Source organism: Salvelinus fontinalis, unplaced genomic scaffold, assembly GCF_029448725.1.
Source record: "Salvelinus fontinalis isolate EN_2023a unplaced genomic scaffold, ASM2944872v1 scaffold_0002, whole genome shotgun sequence".
Classification (NCBI taxonomy): Eukaryota; Metazoa; Chordata; class Actinopteri; order Salmoniformes; family Salmonidae; genus Salvelinus; species Salvelinus fontinalis.
In genome coordinates, this window is record NW_026600211.1 from 2,458,127 (window position 1) to 2,471,048 (window position 12,922).

At 49.5% G+C, this 12,922-nt stretch overlaps 1 protein-coding gene across 1 annotated transcript in view; it reads left to right on the top strand.

Moving 5' to 3' along the window:
* Nucleotides 1-12,922, top strand: part of LOC129841915 (glutamate receptor ionotropic, NMDA 2D) — a 180,956-nt gene that overhangs the window by 67,724 nt on the left and 100,310 nt on the right. Inside the window, exon 7 of the mRNA XM_055910277.1 lies at nt 12,453-12,658. Coding sequence (XP_055766252.1) covers nt 12,453-12,658 — 206 coding nt within the window. The remainder of the gene's footprint in view (nt 1-12,452; nt 12,659-12,922) is intronic.

Sequence of the window (12,922 nt, forward strand, 5' to 3'; positions counted from 1 at the left end):
TGGGAACAACACTGCTAGACATTACCCAGCACTAACACTGCTCTCCTGTCCTCTGTGGGAACAACACTGCTTAACATTACCCAGCACTAACACTGCTCTCCTGTCCTCTGTGGGAACAACATTGCTAGACATTACCCAGCACTAACACTGCTCTCCTGTCCTCTGTGGGAACAACACTGCTAGACATTACCCAGCACTAACACTGCTCTCCTGTCCTCTGTGGGAACAACACTGTTAAACATTACCCAGCACTAACACTGCTCTCCTGTCCTCTGTGGGAAAAACACTGCTAGTCATTACCCAGCACTAACACTGCTCTCCTGTCCTCTGTGGGAACAACACTGCTAGACATTACCCAGCACTAACACTGCTCTCCTGTCCTCTGTGGGAACAACACTGCTAGTCATTACCCAGCACTAACACTGCTCTCCTGTCCTCTGTGGGAACAACACTGCTAGACATTACCCAGCACTAACACTGCTCTCCTGTCCTCTGTGGGAACAACACTGCTAGTCATTACCCAGCACTAACACTGCTCTCCTGTCCTCTGTGGGAACAACACTGCTTAACATTACCCAGCACTAACACTGCTCTCCTGTCCTCTGTGGGAACAACATTGCTAGACATTACCCAGCACTAACACTGCTCTCCTGTCCTCTGTGGGAACAACACTGCTAGACATTACCCAGCACTAACACTGCTCTCCTGTCCTCTGTGGGAACAACACTGCTAGTCATTACCCAGCACTAACACTGCTCTCCTGTCCTCTGTGGGAACAACACTGCTAAACATTACCCAGCACTAACACTGCTCTCCTGTCCTCTGTGGGAACAACACTGCTAGACATTACCCAGCACTAACACTGCTCTCCTGTCCTCTGTGGGAACAACACTGCTTAACATTACCCAGCACTAACACTGCTCTCCTGTCCTCTGTGGGAACAACACTGCTAGTCATTACCCAGCACTAACACTGCTCTCCTGTCCTCTGTGGGAACAACACTGCTAAACATTACCCAGCACTAACACTGCTCTCCTGTCCTCTGTGGGAACAACACTGCTAGACATTACCCAGCACTAACACTGCTCTCCTGTCCTCTGTGGGAACAACACTGCTTAACATTACCCAGCACTAACACTGCTCTCCTGTCCTCTGTGGGAACAACACTGCTTAACATTACCCAGCACTAACACTGCTCTCCTGTCCTCTGTGGGAACAACACTGCTAGACATTACCCAGCACTAACACTGCTCTCCTGTCCTCTGTGGGAACAACACCGCTAGTCATTACCCAGCACTAACACTGCTCTCCTGTCCTCTGTGGGAACAACACCTCTAGTCATTACCCAGCACTAACACTGCTCTCCTGTCCTCTGTGGGAACAACATTGCTAGACATTACCCAGCACTAACACTGCTCTCCTGTCCTCTGTGGGAACAACACTGCTAGACATTACCCAGCACTAACACTGCTCCCCTGTCCTCTGTGGGAACAACACTGCTAGACATTACCCAGCACTAACACTGCTCTCCTGTCCTCTGTGGGAACAACACTGCTAGTCATTACCCAGCACTAACACTGCTCTCCTGTCCTCTGTGGGAACAACACTGCTAAACATTACCCAGCACTAACACTGCTCTCCTGTCCTCTGTGGGAACAACACCGCTAGTCATTACCCAGCACTAACACTGCTCTCCTGTCCTCTGTGGGAACAACACCTCTAGTCATTACCCAGCACTAACACTGCTCTCCTGTCCTCTGTGGGAACAACATTGCTAGACATTACCCAGCACTAACACTGCTCTCCTGTCCTCTGTGGGAACAACACTGCTAGACATTACCCAGCACTAACACTGCTCCCCTGTCCTCTGTGGGAACAACACTGCTAGACATTACCCAGCACTAACACTGCTCTCCTGTCCTCTGTGGGAACAACACTGCTAGTCATTACCCAGCACTAACACTGCTCTCCTGTCCTCTGTGGGAACAACACTGCTAAACATTACCCAGCACTAACACTGCTCTCCTGTCCTCTGTGGGAACAACACTGCTAGACATTACCCAGCACTAACATTGCTCTCCTGTCCTCTGTGGGAACAACACTGCTTAACATTACCCAGCACTAACACTGCTCTCCTGTCCTCTGTGGGAACAACACTGCTAGACATTACCCAGCACTAACACTGCTCTCCTGTCCTCTGTGGGAAGAACACCGCTAGTCATTACCCAGCACTAACACTGCTCTCCTGTCCTCTGTGGGAACAACACCGCTAGTCATTCCCCAGCACTAACACTGCTCTCCTGTCCTCTGTGGGAACAACACCGCTAGTCATTACCCAGCACTAACACTGCTCTCCTGTCCTCTGTGGGAACAACACCTCTAGTCATTACCCAGCACTAACACTGCTCTCCTGTCCTCTGTGGGAACAACACCTCTAGTCATTACCCAGCACTAACACTGCTCTCCTGTCCTCTGTGGGAACAACACCTCTAGTCATTACCCAGCACTAACACTGCTCTCCTGTCCTCTGTGGGAACAACACCGCTAGTCATTACCCAGCACTAACACTGCTCTCCTGTCCTCTGTGGGAACAACACTGCTAGACATTACCCAGCACTAACACTGCTCCCCTGTCCTCTGTGGGAACAACACTGCTTAACATTACCCAGCACTAACACTGCTCTCCTGTCCTCTGTGGGAACAACACTGCTAGACATTACCCAGCACTAACACTGCTCTCCTGTCCTCTGTGGGAACAACACTGCTAGACATTACCCAGCACTAACACTGCTCTCCTGTCCTCTGTGGGAACAACACTGCTAGACATTACCCAGCACTAACACTGCTCTCCTGTCCTCTGTGGGAACAACACCGCTAGTCATTACCCAGCACTAACACTGCTCTCCTGTCCTCTGTGGGAACAACACCGCTAGTCATTACCCAGCACTAACACTGCTCTCCTGTCCTCTGTGGGAACAACACCTCTAGTCATTACCCAGCACTAACACTGCTCTCCTGTCCTCTGTGGGAACAACACCTCTAGTCATTACCCAGCACTAACACTGCTCTCCTGTCCTCTGTGGGAACAACACTGCTAGACATTACCCAACTCTAACACTGCTCTCCTGTCCTCTGTGGGAACAACACCGCTAGTCATTACCCAGCACTAACACTGCTCTCCTGTCCTCTGTGGGAACAACACCGCTAGTCATTACCCAGCACTAACACTGCTCTCCTGTCCTCTGTGGGAACAACACCTCTAGTCATTACCCAGCACTAACACTGCTCTCCTGTCCTCTGTGGGAACAACACTGCTAGACATTACCCAGCACTAACACTGCTCTCCTGTCCTCTGTGGGAACAACACTGCTAGACATTACCCAGCACTTACAATGCTCTCCTGTCCTCTGTGGGAACAACACTGCTAGACATTACCCAGCACTAACACTGCTCTCCTGTCCTCTGTGGGAACAACACCGCTAGTCATTACCCAGCACTAACACTGCTCTCCTGTCCTCTGTGGGAACAACACCTCTAGTCATTACCCAGCACTAACACTGCTCTCCTGTCCTCTGTGGGAACAACACCTCTAGTCATTACCCAGCACTAACACTGCTCTCCTGTCCTCTGTGGGAACAACACCGCTAGTCATTACCCAGCACTAACACTGCTCTCCTGTCCTCTGTGGGAACAACACCTCTAGTCATTACCCAGCACTAACACTGCTCTCCTGTCCTCTGTGGGAACAACACCTCTAGTCATTACCCAGCACTAACACTGCTCTCCTGTCCTCTGTGGGAACAACACCGCTAGTCATTACCCAGCACTAACACTGCTCTCCTGTCCTCTGTGGGAACAACACTGCTAGACATTACCCAGCACTAACACTGCTCCCCTGTCCTCTGTGGGAACAACACTGCTAGTCATTACCCAGCACTAACACTGCTCTCCTGTCCTCTGTGGGAACAACACTGCTAAACATTACCCAGCACTAACACTGCTCTCCTGTCCTCTGTGGGAACAACACTGCTAGACATTACCCAGCACTAACACTGCTCTCCTGTCCTCTGTGGGAACAACATCGCTAGTCATTACCCAGCACTAACACTGCTCTCCTGTCCTCTGTGGGAACAACACCGCTAGTCATTACCCAGCACTAACACTGCTCTCCTGTCCTCTGTGGGAACAACACCTCTAGTCATTACCCAGCACTAACACTGCTCTCCTGTCCTCTGTGGGAACAACACCTCTAGTCATTACCCAGCACTAACACTGCTCTCCTGTCCTCTGTGGGAACAACACTGCTAGACATTACCCAGCACTAACACTGCTCTCCTGTCCTCTGTGGGAACAACACCGCTAGTCATTACCCAGCACTAACACTGCTCTCCTGTCCTCTGTGGGAACAACACCGCTAGTCATTACCCAGCACTAACACTGCTCTCCTGTCCTCTGTGGGAACAACACCTCTAGTCATTACCCAGCACTAACACTGCTCTCCTGTCCTCTGTGGGAACAACACTGCTAGACATTACCCAGCACTAACACTGCTCTCCTGTCCTCTGTGGGAACAACACTGCTAGACATTACCCAGCACTTACACTGCTCTCCTGTCCTCTGTGGGAACAACACTGCTAGACATTACCCAGCACTAACACTGCTCTCCTGTCCTCTGTGGGAACAACACCGCTAGTCATTACCCAGCACTAACACTGCTCTCCTGTCCTCTGTGGGAACAACACCTCTAGTCATTACCCAGCACTAACACTGCTCTCCTGTCCTCTGTGGGAACAACACCTCTAGTCATTACCCAGCACTAACACTGCTCTCCTGTCCTCTGTGGGAACAACACCGCTAGTCATTACCCAGCACTAACACTGCTCTCCTGTCCTCTGTGGGAACAACACCTCTAGTCATTACCCAGCACTAACACTGCTCTCCTGTCCTCTGTGGGAACAACACCTCTAGTCATTACCCAGCACTAACACTGCTCTCCTGTCCTCTGTGGGAACAACACCGCTAGTCATTACCCAGCACTAACACTGCTCTCCTGTCCTCTGTGGGAACAACACTGCTAGACATTACCCAGCACTAACACTGCTCCCCTGTCCTCTGTGGGAACAACACCGCTAGTCATTACCCAGCACTAACACTGCTCTCCTGTCCTCTGTGGGAACAACACCTCTAGTCATTACCCAGCACTAACACTGCTCTCCTGTCCTCTGTGGGAACAACACCTCTAGTCATTACCCAGCACTAACACTGCTCTCCTGTCCTCTGTGGGAACAACACTGCTAGACATTACCCAGCACTAACACTGCTCTCCTGTCCTCTGTGGGAACAACACCGCTAGTCATTACCCAGCACTAACACTGCTCTCCTGTCCTCTGTGGGAACAACACCGCTAGTCATTACCCAGCACTAACACTGCTCTCCTGTCCTCTGTGGGAACAACACCTCTAGTCATTACCCAGCACTAACACTGCTCTCCTGTCCTCTGTGGGAACAACACTGCTAGACATTACCCAGCACTAACACTGCTCTCCTGTCCTCTGTGGGAACAACACTGCTAGACATTACCCAGCACTTACACTGCTCTCCTGTCCTCTGTGGGAACAACACTGCTAGACATTACCCAGCACTAACACTGCTCTCCTGTCCTCTGTGGGAACAACACCGCTAGTCATTACCCAGCACTAACACTGCTCTCCTGTCCTCTGTGGGAACAACACCTCTAGTCATTACCCAGCACTAACACTGCTCTCCTGTCCTCTGTGGGAACAACACCTCTAGTCATTACCCAGCACTAACACTGCTCTCCTGTCCTCTGTGGGAACAACACCGCTAGTCATTACCCAGCACTAACACTGCTCTCCTGTCCTCTGTGGGAACAACACCTCTAGTCATTACCCAGCACTAACACTGCTCTCCTGTCCTCTGTGGGAACAACACCGCTAGTCATTACCCAGCACTAACACTGCTCTCCTGTCCTCTGTGGGAACAACACCGCTAGTCATTACCCAGCACTAACACTGCTCTCCTGTCCTCTGTGGGAACAACACCTCTAGTCATTACCCAGCACTAACACTGCTCTCCTGTCCTCTGTGGGAACAACACCTCTAGTCATTACCCAGCACTAACACTGCTCTCCTGTCCTCTGTGGGAACAACACTGCTAGACATTACCCAGCACTAACACTGCTCTCCTGTCCTCTGTGGGAACAACACCGCTAGTCATTACCCAGCACTAACACTGCTCTCCTGTCCTCTGTGGGAACAACACCGCTAGTCATTACCCAGCACTAACACTGCTCTCCTGTCCTCTGTGGGAACAACACCTCTAGTCATTACCCAGCACTAACACTGCTCTCCTGTCCTCTGTGGGAACAACACTGCTAGACATTACCCAGCACTAACACTGCTCTCCTGTCCTCTGTGGGAACAACACTGCTAGACATTACCCAACACTTACACTGCTCTCCTGTCCTCTGTGGGAACAACACTGCTAGACATTACCCAGCACTAACACTGCTCTCCTGTCCTCTGTGGGAACAACACCGCTAGTCATTACCCAGCACTAACACTGCTCTCCTGTCCTCTGTGGGAACAACACCTCTAGTCATTACCCAGCACTAACACTGCTCTCCTGTCCTCTGTGGGAACAACACCTCTAGTCATTACCCAGCACTAACACTGCTCTCCTGTCCTCTGTGGGAACAACACCGCTAGTCATTACCCAGCACTAACACTGCTCTCCTGTCCTCTGTGGGAACAACACCTCTAGTCATTACCCAGCACTAACACTGCTCTCCTGTCCTCTGTGGGAACAACACCTCTAGTCATTACCCAGCACTAACACTGCTCTCCTGTCCTCTGTGGGAACAACACCGCTAGTCATTACCCAGCACTAACACTGCTCTCCTGTCCTCTGTGGGAACAACACTGCTAGACATTACCCAGCACTAACACTGCTCCCCTGTCCTCTGTGGGAACAACACTGCTTAACATTACCCAGCACTAACACTGCTCTCCTGTCCTCTGTGGGAACAACACTGCTAGACATTACCCAGCACTAACACTGCTCTCCTGTCCTCTGTGGGAACAACACTGCTAGACATTACCCAGCACTAACACTGCTCTCCTGTCCTCTGTGGGAACAACACTGCTAGACATTCCCCAGCACTAACACTGCTCTCCTGTCCTCTGTGGGAACAACACTGCTAGACATTACCCAGCACTAACACTGCTCTCCTGTCCTCTGTGGGAACAACACCGCTAGTCATTACCCAGCACTAACACTGCTCTCCTGTCCTCTGTGGGAACAACACCTCTAGTCATTACCCAGCACTAACACTGCTCTCCTGTCCTCTGTGGGAACAACACCTCTAGTCATTACCCAGCACTAACACTGCTCTCCTGTCCTCTGTGGGAACAACACTGCTAGACATTACCGAGCACTAACACTGCTCTCCTGTCCTCTGTGGGAACAACACCGCTAGTCATTACCCAGCACTAACACTGCTCTCCTGTCCTCTGTGGGAACAACACCGCTAGTAATTACCCAGCACTAACACTGCTCTCCTGTCCTCTGTGGGAACAACACTTCTAGTCATTACCCAGCACTAACACTGCTCTCCTGTCCTCTGTGGGAACAACACTGCTAGACATTACCCAGCACTAACACTGCTCTCCTGTCCTCTGTGGGAACAACACTGCTAGACATTACCCAGCACTAACACTGCTCTCCTGTCCTCTGTGGGAACAACACTGCTAGACATTACCCAGCACTAACACTGCTCTCCTGTCCTCTGTGGGAACAACACCGCTAGTCATTACCCAGCACTAACACTGCTCTCCTGTCCTCTGTGGGAACAACACCTCTAGACATTACCCAGCACTAACACTGCTCTCCTGTCCTCTGTGGGAACAACACCGCTAGTCATTACCCAGCACTAACACTGCTCTCCTGTCCTCTGTGGGAACAACACCGCTAGTCATTACCCAGCACTAACACTGCTCTCCTGTCCTCTGTGGGAACAACACTGCTAGACATTACCCAGCACTAACACTGCTCTCCTGTCCTCTGTGGGAACAACACCTCTAGTCATTACCCAGCACTAACACTGCTCTCCTGTCCTCTGTGGGAACAACACCTCTAGTCATTACCCAGCACTAACACTGCTCTCCTGTCCTCTGTGGGAACAACACCTCTAGTCATTACCCAGCACTAACACTGCTCTCCTGTCCTCTGTGGGAACAACACCGCTAGTCATTACCCAGCACTAACACTGCTCTCCTGTCCTCTGTGGGAACAACACCGCTAGTCATTACCCAGCACTAACACTGCTCTCCTGTCCTCTGTGGGAACAACACCTCTAGTCATTACCCAGCACTAACACTGCTCTCCTGTCCTCTGTGGGAACAACACCTCTAGTCATTACCCAGCACTAACACTGCTCTCCTGTCCTCTGTGGGAACAACACTGCTAGACATTACCCAGCACTAACACTGCTCTCCTGTCCTCTGTGGGAACAACACCGCTAGTCATTACCCAGCACTAACACTGCTCTCCTGTCCTCTGTGGGAACAACACCGCTAGTAATTACCCAGCACTAACACTGCTCTCCTGTCCTCTGTGGGAACAACACTTCTAGTCATTACCCAGCACTAACACTGCTCTCCTGTCCTCTGTGGGAACAACACTGCTAGACATTACCCAGCACTAACACTGCTCTCCTGTCCTCTGTGGGAACAACACTGCTAGACATTACCCAGCACTAACACTGCTCTCCTGTCCTCTGTGGGAACAACACTGCTAGACATTACCCAGCACTAACACTGCTCTCCTGTCCTCTGTGGGAACAACACCGCTAGTCATTACCCAGCACTAACACTGCTCTCCTGTCCTCTGTGGGAACAACACCTCTAGACATTACCCAGCACTAACACTGCTCTCCTGTCCTCTGTGGGAACAACACCGCTAGTCATTACCCAGCACTAACACTGCTCTCCTGTCCTCTGTGGGAACAACACCGCTAGTCATTACCCAGCACTAACACTGCTCTCCTGTCCTCTGTGGGAACAACACTGCTAGACATTACCCAGCACTAACACTGCTCTCCTGTCCTCTGTGGGAACAACACCTCTAGTCATTACCCAGCACTAACACTGCTCTCCTGTCCTCTGTGGGAACAACACCTCTAGTCATTACCCAGCACTAACACTGCTCTCCTGTCCTCTGTGGGAACAACACCTCTAGTCATTACCCAGCACTAACACTGCTCTCCTGTCCTCTGTGGGAACAACACTGCTAGACATTACCCAGCACTAACACTGCTCTCCTGTCCTCTGTGGGAACAACACCTCTAGTCATTACCCAGCACTAACACTGCTCTCCTGTCCTCTGTGGGAACAACACCTCTAGTCATTACCCAGCACTAACACTGCTCTCCTGTCCTCTGTGGGAACAACACCTCTAGTCATTACCCAGCACTAACACTGCTCTCCTGTCCTCTGTGGGAACAACACCTCTAGTCATTACCCAGCACTAACACTGCTCTCCTGTCCTCTGTGGGAACAACACTGCTAGTCTAGCACAGCAGCATTCACTATGGTACTGAACGTTGTTTAACATCATCAACAAACAGAAAGCTTTGACAGCTTGTTCCTACTAAAGAAACACTGCACAAGGGCTTTGAACGTTGCTGATTATCGTTGAGCTCTTTTTTCCTTCAGAATCATATTTTATTTTAGACAGCATCTTTGGTTTGAATATTTTCTTTATGTACACCTTCACGGAACAGTTTTTCTTGGGAGCGTATAGGTTTTGTGGACGTTTAATTATTTCTCCTATTGAACTCAACCTTAATCTTTATACACAATCTTTATCCTCAAACCCCTTGTGAGACCATATGCTGACACATGCACATTTGTGGCCTGCTGGAGGTAATTTCGCAGGGCTCTGGCAGTGCTCCTCCTTGCACAAAAGCGGAGGTAGCGGTCCTGCTGCTTGGTTGTTGCCCTCCTACGGCCTCCTCCACGTCTCCTGATGTACTGGCCTGTCTCCTGGTGGCGCCTCCATGCTCTGGACACTACGCTGACAGACACAGCAAACCTTCTTGCCACAGCTCGCATTGATGTGCCATCCTGGATGAGCTGCACTACCTGAGCCACTTGTGTGGGTTGTAGACTCCGTCTCATGCTACCACTAGAGTGAAAGCATCGCCAGCATTCAAAAGTGACCAAAACATCAGCTAGGAAGCATAGGAACTGAGAAGTGGTCTGTGGTCACGACCTGCAGAACCACTCTTTTATTGGGGGTGTCTTGCTAATTGCCTAAAATTTCCACCTTTTGTCTATTCCATTTGCACAACAGCATGTGAAATTTATTGTCAATCAGTGTTGCTTCCTAAGTGGACAGTTTGATTTCACAGAAGTGTGATTGACTTGGAGTTACATTGTGTTGTTTAAGTGTTCCCTTTATTTTTTTTGAGCAGTGTATATCTGTCCTGCAGCTGATCTAGTGGCTGGTTCATGTGGTTAAAGTTATTCAGTCAGAACATCAGCTTGGTACACTATATTCAATCCCAGGCTACAGTACTCCTTCTCCAGATCACTGCACTCAATAGTGGCAAGACAAAGACTTTAGGTCTGTTGAAAGACCTCAGTCTGAAGGGAACACTGTTGTTCAGTTCTAGTGTGAGGTCTTCTCTTTATGGCAGTGTGTGGATTACCGCTATCTCAATACCCCTGGTTTGGCTGTGTGTGTGTGTGTGTGTGTGTGTGTGTGTGTGTGTGTGTGTGTGTGTGTGTGTGTGTGTGTGTGTGTGTGTGTGTGTGTGTGTGTGTGTGTGTGTGTGTGTGTGTGTGTGTGTGTGTGTGTGTGTGTGTGTGTGTGTGTGTGTGTGTGTGTGTATGTGTGTGTGTGTGTGAGTGCGAGCGAGCACGTGTGTGGTTGAGAGAATCCTGGGTCTGAATGTTCTCTTCCTGTCGGTTGACTCTCTGTTTCGTCTGAGGTGGATGTGGTTGAAACGCTGTCAGACCTGTTGTTTCTCTACTCACTGGTTCACATGCAGTACAGTACAATATAATAAACTGGATGGCACACTCAGTGGCGATTTTAGCATGTAAATCAGCAGTCCCAACATCTTACCACTGCTACACCTGGCTTTCAGCGGAGCCTTGTCTGGCAGCGAAACAGTTCATTCAGCCTCATTTACTGCCTTTTAAAAATACATAGCTGATGTGGCTGACTTGCTTAAACAAATGTGGTTTCTACTGACAATTGAGATGTACAGTATATACTATGGCATAAGGGGACGACAAGCAGAAAAGGCAATGCGTAATTTCGATTGTGACATTAATGAGCGAACTGGGATAGACGTAGTCATTATAACTATTTGTTCAGCACTTTTGAAATGTACAGCATCAGAATTCAGAACATGGGCCGTTCTTACAGCGTTCTCCCTGTACACCAAGTCAGAACTGTAGGATAGCTCTTACAATATTCAATGATTATATTTCTGAAAAACAGGTTATAGGCTAGATATACACCACCAAGTCAGAACAGTAGGTGAAATTAATAGGTGAAAATAGACCAAATTATTAGGGTGAGGCACATGGGCCACTAACTACTTACTACACAACATACACTTAGTAGTACTTTCTTAGCTACAGTATACATATCTCCTTGGCATATTACAGAATTTATGCAGCAGCATACAATACATTTTTGGACTCACCTTGTTGTGCTGTGTTCACTTGAACAGGACGGTGGCCCGGCGGCCCTTGGTGGGCAAATTTTGTCATCAAACTATGTCATCAGAGTCTGTTATTCTCTGAATGCTTTCAAAACAACTGGGAACTGGAAGAAAGCAATTTCCAGTAGATTGTCGACGTGATTCATGATGATGACTGCTTGTCTAGCTTGCTACCTAAGATTTTGAAAGTATGATGTTGACATGATCAGTCCAATCAAAGCTACAGTAGATATAATGTGATTTGACTTCATTTTATCTGTGGCCAATGGCCTTCTTGGATGGGCACTTCTAATGTAACTCTATGGCAGCACCCAAGGGGCTAGAATCTTCTAGCTCTAGACATGGCGGTGACATAGTATTCCCATGAGTGACGGAACACTGAGCCAATAATGGCGCAATGCTCCGTATTTTCTGCTCTCCCGCCCCACCACCACAGAAAGCACTGAGCTAGGCTGAAACACCTGCATTTTGAAGCTGCCTTACTCAAGAAAACAAAAAAGAGACCATATTCGTATGCGGCTTTATTAACTCAATGATATATATATTTTTTTACGTTGTTTGCAAACTAATATGTGACACGTATTAATGCCAAAATAACATGCAAAACAGGAAAGCTGTGACTGATGTGACGGGTTGGTTGGTGGGAGTGTGTTTGTGTGTGTCCTGTCTAACCCAACCCCTTCTCTTTCCCCAGGTAGGGATGTGGGAGAACGGTAAGTTGGATTTGGTTTATCCAGCGTGGTCGCGTTACGGTCCATTCCTCCAACCGCCTGATGGCGCCCAGCACCTGCGCGTGGTCACTCTGGAGGAACGTCCGTTTGTCATCGTGGAGCTGGCTGATGCCGCCTCCAACACCTGCATCAGAGACTCTGTACCCTGCCGACGACCCCTCAACGCCAGGTCAGAAGGCAGGGGTGACGGGTCAAATTAGACAATTATGTCCCTGTCCAATACACAATAAAATACATTCCTTACCCCGGGACACTTCATCAGGGGACTGTCCAGGGTCTTGGAGGACACAGTAAAATACGGGTCCTCCCCTAGTGACACACATACAGTACAGTGGCAACAAGACCCCCCTGGAGCCAAACACATCAGCAAAATGGAACTGTCGTTTTTCACAGATTGACCTTCATAATATCATGTGTCACCAGTGTAATGATC